This window comes from Dipodomys merriami, unplaced genomic scaffold (assembly GCF_024711535.1).
Source record: "Dipodomys merriami isolate MVZ:Mamm:240054 unplaced genomic scaffold, mDipMer1.0.p SCAF_44, whole genome shotgun sequence".
In the NCBI taxonomy this organism is placed as follows: Eukaryota; Metazoa; Chordata; class Mammalia; order Rodentia; family Heteromyidae; genus Dipodomys; species Dipodomys merriami.
Window position 1 is genome coordinate 1,023,745 of NW_027206002.1, and position 15,202 is coordinate 1,038,946.

The 15,202-nt window shown below is 47.2% G+C and overlaps 1 protein-coding gene across 3 annotated transcripts in view; it reads left to right on the forward strand.

Annotated features, from left to right (window-relative positions):
* Positions 1-11,391, forward strand: part of LOC138807894 (organic cation/carnitine transporter 2-like) — a 39,910-nt gene extending 28,519 nt beyond the window's left edge. For 2 of the 3 annotated variants that reach the window (XM_069993701.1, XM_069993703.1), the window contains 4 exons: positions 6,638-6,852; positions 8,123-8,305; positions 9,490-9,625; positions 9,935-11,391. In XM_069993701.1, coding sequence (XP_069849802.1) covers positions 6,638-6,852; positions 8,123-8,305; positions 9,490-9,625; positions 9,935-10,022 — 622 coding nt within the window. In that variant the 3' untranslated portion in view covers positions 10,023-11,391. The remainder of the gene's footprint in view (positions 1-6,637; positions 6,853-8,122; positions 8,306-9,489; positions 9,626-9,934) is intronic. The other variant, XM_069993702.1, reaches the window with a different exon arrangement.
* The last annotated feature ends 3,811 nt before the right edge of the window (positions 11,392-15,202 follow it).

Consider the following 15,202-nt stretch of genomic DNA (forward strand, 5'->3'; position numbering starts at 1 on the left):
TTGCCTTATTGCCCTGGCTAAGGGTTCTAGGACTATATTGAAGAGGAGTGGAGACAGTGGGCATCCTTGCCTTGTTCCTGATTTTAGGAGAATTGGTTGTAGCTTTTCCCCATTAAGTATAATATTGGCTATTGGTCTGTCATAAATGGCTTTTATTGTTTTTAGAAATGTTCCTTCTATTCCTATTTTCTCCAGAGCTTTTAGCATGAATGAATGTTGAATTTTGTCAAAGGCCTTTTCTGCATCTGTAGCGATAATCATGTGATTCTTGACCTTGGCTCTGTTGATATGTTGGATTACATTTATTGACTTACGTATGTTAAACCATCCCTGTGTCTCTGGGATGAAGCCTACCTGGTCATAGTGAATTATTTTTTTTATGTGTTTCTGGATTCTGTTAGCTAGAATCTTGTTAAGGATCTTTGCATCTGTGTTCATCAAGGAGATTGGCCTGTAATTCTCCTTTTTGGTTGGGTCTTTGCCTGGTTTGGGGATGAGTGTGATATTGGCTTCGTAGAATGAGTTTGGGATAGCTCCTTCCTTCTCTGTTTCTCTGAAGAGCTTGAGGAGTATGGGTATTAGTTCTTGTTTGAAGGTCTTATAGAATTCTGCTGTGAATCCATCTGGTCCTGGGCTTTTTTTTGTTGGAAGACTTTTGATAGCTTCCTGTATCTCATTATAGGATATTGGCTTATTTAATTGGTTAACTTCTTCTTTGCTCAGTTTGGGCAACTTGTATTTCTCTAAAAATGCATCCATTTCTGCCCGATTTTCTTCCTTTAGAGAGTATAGCTTTTGAAAGTAGTCTGTTAGAATTGTTTGGATATCTTGGGTACGTGTGGTGATGTTTCCCGTGGCATCCCTAATCCTATTAATATGGGTTTCCTCTCTTCTTTTTTTAATTAATCTAGCCAATGGGCCATCAATTTTGTTTATTTTCTCAAAGAACCAGCTTTTTGTTTGGTTTATTTTGGTTATGGTTTTCTGATTTTCTAATTGGTTAATCTCTGCTTTTAATTTGGTTATCTGGCTTCTTCTAGTAGCTTTAGGTCCCATTTTTTCCTGTTTTTCTAGCTGTTTTAATTGCAACATGAGATTATTTACTTGGTCTGTCTCCATTCTCTTGATGTGGGCACTGAGGGCAATAAATTTGCCCCTCAGGACTGCTTTTGCTGTGTCCCACAAGTTTCTTTGTGAGGTGTTTTCATTTTCATTGAGTTGTAGGAAATGCTTTATTTCTTCTCTGATCTCTTCTGTTATCCAGGCATTGTTAAGGAGTGTGCTGTTCAATTTCCATGTATTGGAGAAATTTCTGCGGTATGCTTTGTTATTGAGAGCTAGCTTGATTCCACTGTGGTCAGATAGGATACAGGGGATTATGTCGATCCCTTTGTATTTGCTTAAGTTCCTTGCATGAACTATGATATGGTCTATTTTGGAGAAAGTTCCGTGAGCTGCTGAGAAGAATGTGTACTGTGTTGTTTTAGGGTGAAATACTCGGTAGATGTCAGTTAATTCCGCTTGCAGTATGGCCTCTCTTAATTCGGTAGCTTCTTTGCCAATCCTCTGGTTGGTAGACCTGTCCTTTGGTGAGAGTGGTGTGTTAAAGTCTCCTAGTATTATCGTATTGGGATCTATTTTATTCTGTAAGTTTGAGAGCATTTGTTTGACATATCTGGGTGCACCAATATTTGGGGCATATAAGTTGATGATGGTTATATCCTCCTCTTGGATTGTTCCCTTTATTAATATGTAGTGTCCGTCCTTGTCTTTCTGTACTGATTTTAATGAAAAGTTTATTTTGTCAGATATCAGGATAGCTACACCTGCTTTCTTACTGGGGGCGTTTGATTGGTAGATCCTTTTCCACCCCTTCACTCTGAGTTTGTTTGTATGTTTGGCTGAGAGGTGGGTCTCCTGAAGGCAACAGATGGATGGGTCTTGTTTTCTTATCCAGTCCTCAGTTCGTTTTCTTTTAATTGGCGAATTCAGCCCATTTATATTAAGAGAAAGTATAGAGAGATGCATTGTTGTCCCTGCCATTCCGTTTTCCTAAGTTTTTCTTTTTTCCTTTCCTCCTGTGCTTGCTCAGTTAGACTTTGAGTAACGCCTGTTTGGGGCAGGCCCCAGTTCCTGGCTGCTTTCTTCGGGTTGTGTCCCCCCTCTTAGAATTCTTTGTAATGCTGGCTTAATGTTTATGTATTCATTTAGTTTTTCTTTGCTATTAAAAGTTTTCAGTTCTCCGTCAAATGTGAATGCTAGCTTTGCCGGGTAGATCAGTCTGGGTTGGCAGTTATTGGCTCTCAGGGCTCGTATGGTGCTTTCCCAGGCTTTTCTTGCATTCATTGTTTGTGTGGAGAGATCTGCAGTAATTCTTATTTTTTTCCCATTGTAGTATAGCTCCTTCTTCATTTTTGCTGCATGCAGGATTGTTTCCTTATTATTCAGATCTATCATTTTTACTATAATGTGTCTAGAAGTGTTTCTCCTGGGGTCTTGCTTGTTGGGTGTTCGATAAGCTTTTGTGATGTAGTTAAGATGGTCGTTTTTGAGGTGGGGAAAATTTTCATTGATTATATTGTTAAATAGGTGGTGCATTCCCTTGCTCTGGAATTCCTCACCTTCGTCCACTCCAATTATGCGAAGGTTAAATTTTTTAGCATTATCTGCTTGCTCTTGAATATCCCTTTGGTTTAATTTGAGTAATTTTTCCATATCTGTCACTTTTTGGTCCAGTTGGTGTATTCTGTCTTCTGTATCTGACACTCGACCTTCCATTTCATTCACTCTGTTGACAGTGGCTTCTATTGTGGTTTGCATGGAGGAAATGGATCCCTTTATGGATTCAATGTTGGTTCTCAGAGTACTGATCTCACCTCTCAATGAGGTATGCATTACCTCTAATTTGGCGTTTATCTCACTTCTTACTGAGGTTTGTGCAGCTTCTATTTTTGCATGCATCTCTTGTTTGATACCCTGTATCTCTTTGGATAGTTCATCCTTGTGCTCTTTCAATTTCTGATCAATTTCTCGCTTTATTTCTTGAGTCATTGCCTCCAGCAACCCTTGGAAGTAGCCTTTGTCTTCCATTCCTGCTTTGCTCCCACTGGGGCTCTCCCCTGTGTGGCTGCTGGCTTTTGAGGTGAGCTTGCTGTCCTGGGTGGTAGTAAACCTTGTGATTTTTCTCTGTGATTTTCGCATGGAGGTTCAGGAGACTGCTCTTCAATTTTGTTTTGGTGTGTCTGTCTTTGCTTGGTTGCTGATTCTGTATTGGTAGAGAGTCTGTGCCTGATCTGGGTTCTGTTGGGAGCCTATTTCCAGCTGCTATTCTGACTTACTTAGGATTCTCAGCTCTCTGCTGTAGATTGCTGGCAGTTCCCGCCTTTGGAAGGGTTGAGCAGCCTACACTGCTTGTGTTTGCTCCTACGGGTGCTCTTGTGAAGAACAGATGCTCTGGATGCACTCTCCCAAATGCTGGAGTCTGCTATGGGCTCCTGATGTGTTTTTGTTTGTTTGTTTTGGGCTGGTTGTGGGCTTGAACTCTAGGTTTGGGTGCTGTCCCTCAGCTTTTCAGCTCAAGGCTGGCACCCTACCGTTTGAGCCACAGCACCACTTCTGACCCTTTTTGCTTTTGTGATGCTGAGGAATCAGATCCAGGGCCTCATACATCCAAGACTATCACTCTATTGCTGAGCCGCCTTAACAGTCTGAGCTCCTGCTTACTATCAGGTGCTGGCAGCCTGTGTTGCCCAATTCCCAGTCTAGGGTATATGGGTGGAGTTTTGGTGGGGTTTGGGCTTCTCTTGTCCTGGGCCTCCAGGTCTTTTGTTGTCACAGGCGTGCTTCCCCGGGGAGTGTTGTTTCCTGGCTTTCTCCCCTCTGTTGAGGCGTATGCTCAGCTTTTTACTTCAATTGGGAGGAGTTGGTTGTGTTGTTCAGGCGCCGGATCCCCGGGCCTGGTTCCGGCCCCAGCCTGGAGCGCGCTTGTTAGGCCTGTGCTGTGTATACCACCTAGGTTATGCAGCCTGGAGCGCACTCGTTAGGCCTGTGCTGATGTGTATACCACCTAGGTTATACAGCCTGGGGGACACAGTTCAAATTTCTTCTACTGTTGGTAGTCTTGACCCAGGGGCGCTGTTCCTGGCTTGGGCATTTAAGCTCCCTTCCAGGGGTGCTCTTGCTCTAGCCTGGCCAGCTGAGTGTGCTCCACGGGCTGGTGGAGCTCTCAAACAGTTCCCAGTTTTAGTGGGTCCTGTGGTCCGGGTGTTGGGGTAGGGAGTCTAGGTCAGGGTCTGGGGATTCCCTCCAGCTCTGGTCTCCCTTGAGGGATACACTTCCCCTGTGGGGTACTCACCCTGGAGCTGGTTGTTTCTGTGTGGTGTAGGTCGTCAGTTGTTGTTGCAATCCGGGCTGGGTTGGGCGGTGGTGGCTCTGTGTGATTCTTTTCTGTCTCTGCCTCTGTCGAAGCTGTCGGGTCAAGAGTGTCCCCGCTCAGACAGCTTCTTCGCGGTACCTCTGGGGCCCGAGTGGCCCCGCCGGGTCGTTGCGATCGTGATTGGGCGGGCGGGTGGGTGGTCTGCAGACAGTTCCCTTTGCGCGCTGCTGGCGGTTTTGGCGGGATGGAACCTCTCTGCTCGGGTGGAGAGTGCCGGGTCGTTGCGATCTCGATCGGGCGGGCGCGCTGCTGGTGCCGAGCGGCTTTGGCGGGATGGAGCCTCTCTGCTCAGGTGGAGAGTGAGGGGTGGGGGTGGGATCCTCGTGGAGACTCCCGGCTGGTAGGCTTCTCTGTTCCTGGCGATCCGCTGTTCTGTAAACCAGTACCTGGTGATCTGAAAGCGGCCCCCTGTGTCTCTGCTGTGTCTCTTGGGGCTCCCGCAGCCCCCGCCGGGCCGGCTGGCCGGCGGCTTGGCGCACTGCCGCGCTGCCAGTAAAGGTTGGGGGAGGGGTCTTCGCTTTTCTTCTGAAATTCTTCTTTTCCTAACAGAAGGGCTTTTTAAGAAGGATCTAAGTGGAGGCACTTTATCCTTTAGGTGACAAAATCTGCTAAGAGCTCCCTGGAAATGTGGGCGCAGGACAGGCCATTTCTGGGATGCTCATGAGCTGTCCTAAGGTCAAAGCCATAGACTTAAATGTCCTCTCCAGTTTCCATCCATTTCCATCTAAGGAAACATCTTACAAGTACCAGGATGGGATTGTGAGTTACCAGAGATAAAGAACACACCTGAGCGCCTGAATAGCTTGGTCTAGACCCATAGCAGGCTACTAAAGCCTGCTGAATGGATTATGATGAGTGAGGATGACTAGTACTCAGGAGGCTGAGTTCTGAGGATCACAGTTCCAAGCCAGCCTGGGCAGGAAAGTGCATGAGACTTCTCTCCAGTTAACCACCAGAAAACCCCATGACTACCATAACCACCACCAACAAAAAAAGTATGATTGAGGATGAAAGCCTTCATTCTGAGTCCTTGCTACTAGATTCAGCCATTGGCAGGCTGCGATGAGTCACCCATTTCCAAGGAAAAGCCCCAGATCCCTCAAGGTAATGCACTGCTGCCTTGCTTTGCCTTAGTTAAGACCAGCAACTAGCCTGCACCTTAGGCTTGGCAGCCTGTAATGCGTTCCCTATTCTGTGGTTCACAAAGACTCACCTCTCTGCTTTAGATTTCTCAGGAACTTGCAGACACTGTAACCAGCTGTGTCCTCTACCTGCAGATGTGTCAGAAACAGTATGGTTTCCAAAGAGTGTGGGTCATTTATCAGAGAACACTTACTGAGAACAGGGGCCGGGCCAGGCACCTTGGAGGTAATGCAGATGAGCGACAATGTTACCCCACCATTTTGAGCTCCATCTTGTCACCACAAACATAGTGGAGCTTCCTCTGATGAGCTTTTTTGGCTGGTCACCCCAGTCTGTTGGAGGGTGTGGGGGTGACTTTTTCCAAATATTAGTTCTAATACTTGCCTTATCCCTGTGTTTCTGTAATGCCTTACTTGGTGTCTGCTGCCTTACTTCATCCGTAGCTCCTGTACTTGCTGAGTTTGAGAGGCTCTTAGAGGAAGGAGGTGGGCTTCTATAAATGCTTCATCTTGGGCATTGGGGGATCCACAGGGCTTGAACTCAGGGCCTGGGCATTGTTCCTGAACTTTTATGCCCAAGGCTAGCAATCTGCCACTTGAGCTACAACCCCACTTCAGGTCTTTTTTGGGGGGCGGGGGAGGGGGGGTGTTTAACTGGAGATCAGAGTCTCACAGACTTTCCTGCCTGGGCTGGCTTTAAACTTCACTCCTCAGATCTCCGCCTCCTGAGTAGCTAGGATTACAGGTATGATCCACCAGTACCAGGCTCAGTTTAAGATTTTTAAAGGTAAGAGGTTGGGTTTTGTGTGTGTGTGTGTGTAAATCAATCTGAATTTTATAACCCTGTTGCTGGGTCATTTCCTTCGTAGAACGCTCTGAAATCTAGTAAAAGATTTCCATTGTCCCACTTCTTTCTGTGAAATAAGGCGCAAGGTGGAATCCTTTGCTGCTATCCTAGTCTGCTGCTGAAAGAATAGCTTGACATTTTCCCCAAGAGAATTGCGCAGGTTGGGCGAGATACATGCTGCCTTCTCTAGCTTCCTTCTGTGCTTTCTTGCAGGCTGACCATCTCCGTGGGCTATTTTGGGCTATCCCTTGACACTCCTAACTTGCATGGGGACATCTATGTGAATTGCTTCCTCTCGGCAGCAGTAGAAGTCCCAGCATATGTGTTGGCCTGGCTGCTACTGCAACACGTGCCCCGGCGCTATTCCATGGCCACAGCCCTCTTCCTGGGCGGCAGTGTCCTTCTCTTCGTGCAGCTGGTGCCCCCAGGTAGGGACCACACCCATCAGCAGTCCCTGATCTCCATTGCGCCACCCACTCTCTACCACGCTGTCTTTCTCAGTTAATAGAATACACTCAAGCCCTTCACAGCTCTCCTGCCTGTCTGTGTTTTGGGGCTTAAAAATTAAAATAGACAGTGCCTCATGAGACCAGAACATTCTTTGTAGCCTGGGCTCTGGAAAGTAGGGAAGAATAACCACTGGGCGATTGGGCGATTGGCTAATGTTTACTTTAGACCCAAAGTAATGCTTGCTTTCCTATCAGGAATAAAGAGGAGGAAAGAAAGTCATCGCCATTATTTTTTCCCTAGCCCTGGTCTCAGTTATTCATCCAGTAGCTTGGAGGTGCTAACTGTGGGCCAATGCTAGTGATGGAGAACCCTAGGTTCTCATGGAGCTCACATCCTAGTCGAGAAGACCAACAAACAAGCCAATTAAATGTGTTACAATTCTGTGAGTCAAAGAAAAGGCCAGTGGGGAACTAACTCCAGAGTAGTCATAGTTATCAAGGGCACACTTCAGCAGAAATGTGCTTGAAGTGACAGAATGCCCTGGGAGACATTTACAGAAGAAGAGACACTAACAGCAGAAACTGGACAGGGAGTAAGCCCAGCACAGTTAAGGACAAAGAGGGCGCTAGTAAGTAATGAAGGAGAAAAGAGGGAGGGGAGGTTGTCAGGAGTATCTGGTGTACCTGCAGGTTTCAGAGCCTCTGGTCATCATTTGGGGGCCTGTCATGCTGGGATCCTTCTGCACAAGAACAACCTGTTTATCATGTGGCAGAGGAGTCCAGGAGGGAATGTAGGGGTTCACACCAGTGCTCAGAGAGATCCTTAGGTCAATGTCTCTCATTTGAAGAATGAGATAGATGGGAAAATAATACTGAATTCTCCCATCAGGTAAAGTTCTTATTAAATCCCATAGTTTCTGCAGGATGAGGTTTTGGGGTGACAGCTCATTCCCTAAAAGATACATCTGTGGTATCTTGTGGACTGGAAGACAGGCGGATTGAGCTGTGGGGAGCTATCTCATGGCCTCAAGATTGAGGAGACAGGTTCCCTGTCTCCTTTCAATGGTTAACTTAGAAATCCTGGCTCTGACCCCCATCTTGCAATAGGAAGTTATAGAAACTAATCCAATCCCCACTCCCAAAACCAGGGGAGAAAGTAAGTTTCAGGCTGAACAAGAACAGAACTCTTTCCTGGCAACATACAGGAAGTTGGTACCCACTACTGCTTTGTTTTCCTTTGTCTCTCCAGACCTGTATTATTTGTCCACGGTCCTGGTGATGGTGGGCAAGTTTGGAATCACTGCTGCCTTTTCCATGGTGTATGTGTACACTGCCGAGTTGTACCCTACTGTGGTCAGAAACATGGGTGTCGGGGTCAGCTCCACAGCATCCCGTCTGGGCAGCATCCTGTCTCCATACTTCATTTATTTGGGTAAGTCAGATGGACCACGGGCATAGTGAGTGATAAGGATGAAAGCACTTAATTGGCTTTAATATGAGCCAGAGGGAGCTGAGCAGACAATAAGTATATCCTGCAAACAGGATCCATCCTGTCCTGGATCGCTGGCCAGGAAGGCACGTGGCCAGGTAGACTTAGGGGGAGGAACTACCCTCAAATAAAAACCACCAATAGACTAGCTAGAAAATGGATAGGAAAGTTTGAGGGGTTTATGTTTTAACTACCCCAGGCCTCCACATCAGGCTGTGTCCTAAAGCACTATAGGATACGTTAAGGAACCATTGTATTTAATTGAAGAAATTTCTTCCTGGACTCCAGGGCACAGGAAAGATGTCCATCTAAGGAGTCTGATAAATGGAATGATTGTTACTTGGAGCACTTTACGGAGTAGTTTACACCATTTTTATGTAGCAGAGCAACAATTTTCTCTTCCTCAAAAAATATTTCTTACCAGGTGCTGGTGGCTCATGTCTTAATCCCAGCTACTCTGGAGGTGGCTGAGATCTGAGGGTTGCAGTTTGAAGCCAGCCTGGGCAGGACAGCCATAAGACTCTGGGCTCCAATTAACCATCAGAAAACCACAAGTGGCACTGTGGCTCAAAGTAATAGAAGTGCTAGCCTTGAGCAGAAAAGCTCAGAGACAAGTGCCCAGGCCCTGAGTTCAAGCCCCATGACCAAACCAAAAAAAAAAAAAAATCCTTGCTAGAGCTGTGCTTCCCCTGCACATCCCTAACAGCCTGTGTTGGGTAGGACTGGCACTTATCTCTGGGAATACCCAAGCTGCTCTGTGGGATGCTGCACAGATCTAATAAGCAAGCAGTGATACCTTCCTGTCTCACCTTGAAAGCAAACCAAACGGGTGTAACCCAGTTTCAGTTGAAGTCGTTCCTGTCCCTGCACATGTGCCTCATGTTCCTTGGAAACCCAATATTGCTTCCCACGTCATAGAGGGGCTGCTAGACCTCTGGGCAAGCCTGTGCTAGCTCTGGGTTCTAAGTCTGTGTAGGTACAGTCTTGCAGTTGATTCTGTGGGAGGCACTGAAGCCAGCATGGAAGACAGATCCCTTTCACAGAGTCCTGGCAACATAAATGATTTAAGAATAAGACTAAGTCTCATGGAAGCCTGGGGCCTGGGCCTCTCTCTGGCTCTGTCACAGGTGCCTATGACCGGTTCCTACCCTACATTCTCATGGGAAGTCTGACCATCTTGACAGCCATCCTCACCTTGTTCTTCCCCGAGAGCTTCGGTATGCCTCTCCCAGACACCATTGACCAGATGCTAAGGGTCAAAGGGTAAGGAGGCCTCCATCTTCCCAGTATGGATGCACTATGTGCAGTAGCGCCCCCTGCAGAGGGGGATTAGAAATGATGACAGTGGTCTAATCTGGTGTGGGCGTGTCTCTGTGCACATCTCCGTGGCAACAAATGCTCTGGGATAGCCCAGTGACCTGGAGAAGCCTTACCAAATCTGTTGTATGATTGTGCTTTTCCTAAGTGAAGTTATATTCATTTCTGGTTGCTTGATTGGTGGGTGGGTCGGGTTTGAAACTGGTAGACATCTGAAGATTGGTTGCTAACCATTTGTTTTGCTTCTCTTATTAGAATAAAATACAGACACACTCCAAGCCACACAAGAATGTTTAAAGATGGTGAAGAAAGCCCTACAGTTCTCAAAAGCACAGCCTTTTAACACACTTCCAGTAGCTAAAAAAGCTGAAGAGGAAAGCCTGCATCTTGTGTGAGAAACTCTTGAGTCCTTCCATGACCAAGGGCTTTGCTGTTTATCCTGTTGACCTTGTGTCAGACTTGCTCACTGCTGGGCACGGGGACCCAGGAGGGCCCCACCTTTCCTCCAAGAGACTTGGTGGCTACCTTCAGACAGCTTCTACATCCTGTCGGGCTTGGCACTTGGGAAGAAGTTAATGATTGATTAGAACTGGTGGGATCAGGAAGAATAGGAAAGACATCTCCTGGAAACTCTTTTAGATTTGGTCCCCTGATGAAATTGGAGGTCTAAGTTTTCTTCCTCCTTTCTAATGGTGAGCCTTACAGGACAGCACTAACTCCAGGCTGAGGAAGGAGCTCTGTGATAGAGCACTTGCCTGGCATGCACAAGGTCCTGGGTTTAATCCCCAAAGGAAACAATTCCACAGGGAGTTTGATTGTTTGTTTTTTTTTTTTTCATTTTTCCTCAGTTACAAAAGGCCATTAAAGGGGGTCTGTTGTGACCCTACAGCAGAAGAGCACAGGATGTAGGGAAACCCTGAAGATAATTAAGATGGACAGGCCATAGCAGATGGCATTGATTGTGACCATTAAGTCTGACTGCTGGGTGGACTTGTTTACATCTGAATAAAGCACTAGGCTTGTCCAGGCCCATGAGAAATACATTGTTCAATCCACTATGCTTGTTTTTCCACTACTGTGGCAATCAAACTTCCTGGCTACTCTAGCTTACCTGTGGTTTGAAGGAAATGTGAGAAATTGTGTCTGAAATGAGGTTTTATTTTGTTGTTTTTGTTTTTTGGGTGTTTTTTTTTTTTTGTCTGTTTGTTGTTATGTCTCCTCCTCCTTAAGTTATTTGCCCAGTCAGTAGAGACTTGGGAACAGCCCCCTGCTCAGCCTTTCAGTTTGTGTCTCTCCTTTTAATCCAGAACCACTCTGGCAATTGTCCGCAGTCGCCACTTACACAAAGCCGTTTCAACCTTAGCCACTAGCACTTAGCCAAGTGCCAAAAAAAGAAACCCCAAAAACAAAAAACAGTGTCATTGTCATGTGTTCCTGTTGTGATACCTAATCGTAGGGAAAATTACAAAAAAAAAAGCATAAATCATGTTAGTTTTTCCCAGTTGCTCGCTTCAGTCATGTGACAGCATTACTGGGAGGTCTTTTGTGCTCAGTGTAATTGTCTTCTCTTCCGATTATGTTACCATGGTACTCCTGAAGCATGTGCTTCATCTGCTTTAAAAAAAAAAAAAAGACAAACATATTTTTTGAAAGCTACTGAAGTGCCTTGGGAAATCAGAACATTTTAATAAAATGATTTTTTTTTAATAATAGCAATTGCCTACAATCTTTGTTTCCAGAATTTGACACGCCCTTGCCTTCCACACCATCTCCCCTGACTCCTCTCACTCTACTTTGGGTTTATTCTAGCAGTGGTTTGGGATTCTATTATGTGGTTAATATTAGTCCCTGTTGTTAGAAATCTCCACACTAATCACCAATTAGGAACTGTGCCAGCCTTCTCAGGCTGAGTTCCCCTCCCCATGAAACCTGAGACTAGCGGTTTCATGCTGTTTAGATCAGTTAACCTGGAAACAATATTTTAGTGGGTGTAAAAAAATAGAGGGTTGCCGGGCGCTGGTGGCTCACGCCTGTAATCCTAGCTACTCAGGAGGCTGAGATCTGAGGATCGCGGTTCAAAGCCAGCCCGGGCAGGAGAGACCGTGAGACTCCTATCTCCAATAAACCACCAGAAAACCGGAAGTGGCGCTGTAGCTTAAGTGGTAGAGCACTTGCCTTGAGCTGAAGAGCTGAGGGACAGCGCCCAGGCCCAGAGTTCAAGCCCCACAACCAACCAAAAAAAAAAAAAAAAATAGAGGGTGAAGAACGTGAAGGAGGTGGACCCAGTTCTAGAGTGTATTATCCAGTTAGGGTGGGATGCTGCAGCTAGCCAGAACTTTTGAGGAGGCCTGTGAAATGTACCTCAAAATTTGCCTCCCTCACAACAAGTATCTGCCTTCCACATTTCCATACAGCTCTGTCCCTTGAAAGCTTGAGGTGTCATATTGAAGATCAGAAGTGAGACCCTTCTAGGTTGCACTTCAGCAAAGCTGGCTAGAGACTATGTGAACTGGTTCTTGCAGCTGTAGCCAGGGTAAGATGCAGGCAAGGGAGTTCAGATTGAGTCTGTTCCACAAAATCGGTGGCAGACATCTCTGTTCTATTAAAAGCTCCCGGGTTGCAGGACAGAAACAGCAACAGCAGCGAATTCCATGAACACTAGCACCTGGAGAACACTTGGCATCTCCACTCCTCAGGCCCAGTTTTGTGCTGCGGTCCTGATTTGCCAATGTCACAGGACTTCAGATTCTGAATGACAGTCCACCCTGACCTTTCTTCTGCTGCATGAGTGAACACTTTCGGCCTGTTTCTTATTCTCGATGTCTCCACTTCCAGCTCTTCATGGTCTCTTGCTGGCAAAAACCGCAGAAGACTTTTGAGTTCTTCCTGTGGTGGGATAATAGGCAGACTTGCTCATGGAGTTCTGTGTGAAGATCCAACTCCTCTGCCTGGAGCCTGCTGGACTTGTTTTCATTAGAGCTGTGCCTTATGGAGTAGGTCATTCTGACCAGGGATCTCATCTCAGAATGACACATGGAGGGGCTGGGAATGTGTCTTGATGGTAAAGTGCTTGTCTAGCATGCACGAAGCCCTGGGTTCAATTGCTCAGTACAGCATCAACAGAAAAAGCCAGAAGTGGTGCTGTGGCTCAAGTAGTTTTAAGCATTATGCCCACCTTTGGTCCTCAGCTCCACTCATACCTGAGCTTCTCCCTGCCCTGGAGTTCTCACCATACAGCTGGCCCCTCCCGCTCTCCTCCCAGACCCACCTGAACTCCCATCTACCTCACTTCCTACCCCCAGACTCTGCTGCTACCTAGATAGTGGAGGCTGCCATGCGCTCGCTCTCCAGGGGAAAGATGGCTCCTCTAATAAACCTTGTAATAATCTTTCTCCTGTGCCTGCCTGCCTCTGCATGGTCCTCTGGGATGGATGGTGATGGATCCTTTCAGCAGTAGAGTGCTAGCCTTGAGCAAAAGAATCTCAGGGGCAGTGCTCAAGCCCTGAGTTCAAGCCCCAGGACTGGGAGAGAGAGACAGACAGACAGAGACTCATGGGTGACTTATAGACATGTGAATAGACTTGGTAAGTGATGAGTTGCTCCATTAATACCATTGAAAAATAGAAGGGACAGGAAAAGGAAAAGACAACTTGGTTTTGTTCTGGTTTTTGTTTTGCTTCTTTTGTCAGTTGTGGGGCTTGAGCTCTGGGCCTGGGTGCTGTCCCTGAGCTCAAGTCTAGCACTCTACCACTTTGAGCCACAGCTCCACTTCCAGTTTTCTGGTGGTTCACTGGAGATAAGAGTCTCACAGACTTTGCTGCCTGGGCTGGCTTTGAACCAAGATCCTCAGATCTCAGCCTCCTTAGTAGCTAGGATTATGGGTGTGAGCTACCAGTGCCCATCTTTTTGTTCTGTTTTTTAAGTTCTCTGTAATATGAATGAAAAAGTGGGACTATGGTAAGGGGAAAACAGTGGGACAGGAAATTGGGAAAAGAAAAAATACTGAAGCAGGAGCAAAGCATATTACATATTATATGTATTTGGCCAAAGTACATTATACCTATCTATGGAAATACCACAGGATCATAGAAATATCTCATGTACAATAATGCACACTAATAAAAAAAAATCATAGCTGGGCGTTGGTGGCTCCAATAAAGCACTAAGTCAGAAACAAAGACCATATTCCAGATTTTCCCTTTGTTAGGGGTTTAACTGATGTTTACCAAAACATATTCCAAGTTTCCTATTTACAAAAGCACATCCTATTTACCAAAAACACATTTCACATATCCCAAGCTTCCTATTTACTAAAACACCTTTCACACCATTTCCAACTTACCAAACCACCTTCCGGGTTTCTGGGCTTTTCCTGAATTCTGCAGTTATGTACCTCATTTCAGTAACCTGATGTTAAACTTATTATTTCATTCTTTACTTTGAGTCTTTACCTCAGAAATTTCCCTTTGAGGGGCTGGAAGGTGGCTCAGTGGTAGAGCGCTTGCCTTGCATGCCTGAGACCCTGGGTTCGATTCCTCAGCATCACATAAGCAAAAAGAAAAAAGCCAGAAGTGGTGCTGTGGCTCAAGTGGTAGAGCGCTAGCCTTGAGCTGAAGAGCTGAGGGACAGCGCCCGGGCCCAGAGTTCAGCCCCCACGACCGACAAAAATTAATAATAATAATAACAAAGTACCAAGTCTTGTCAGTGCTTTCCAACAGCAGTGCTTGCACTGTGACTTCCAGATCCCTGAGGAAGGCTTGATGACTGTACCCACCTCGGGAGGAAGGAACTAAGGCCAACTAGTTAAGTACTGTGCTCCTAGTACAGGCATTAAGAGAGACAAGGTCAGGACTTGCTTGACCCCTAGGGCATGGATGGGTACCACTTGGACCAAGGAATCCAAACCTCAGGCTTGCTGTTCCAGGTTTCCTAATCAAGGATTGGGTTTCCCATGTACCCACATTGTTGGGTGAACCTCTCTAATGCTCTACGATGCCCTCCATGGTCAGGACACCCTGCTACTGGATCCCCCCCACCCCTACACCCCCAGGCACCCCATCCAACACACACCTCCTCAGGCCAAACCAAAGCCACCCCTACAGCCAGGTCCCAGCCTGCCACCAGCAGCCCACCAGGCCCAAGGGAGCTGGGTTGGGCCAGCCCTTGTGAGGATCTGTTGTTGCCCTGCACGGCCTTGGCGCCTTGGGGCCCCGGTCCCAGCTCTACGGAGACAGGGTGATGCGCACAGGAGCGCGTTCCCGATGATGCCCACTGGCTCAGGTGCGCGCACGCCCCTCCTCCGGCCGCGCGCTCTCGATGACGCCCTCGGCGCGTGCGCCCCGCCCCCTCTTACCCCCGGGGCGGGCGCGCGCGCGCGACCCCGCACCTCCCCCCCCACCCCGCCCGCCGGCCGCCTGCCTCACCGCCGCCCGCCCCGGGCTCGCGCGCGCTCCCGAGGACGCCCACCCCTCCCCCGCCCCGGCTCGGGCGCGCGCAGCCCGCCTCCCGCTGGAGGTTTTCGCT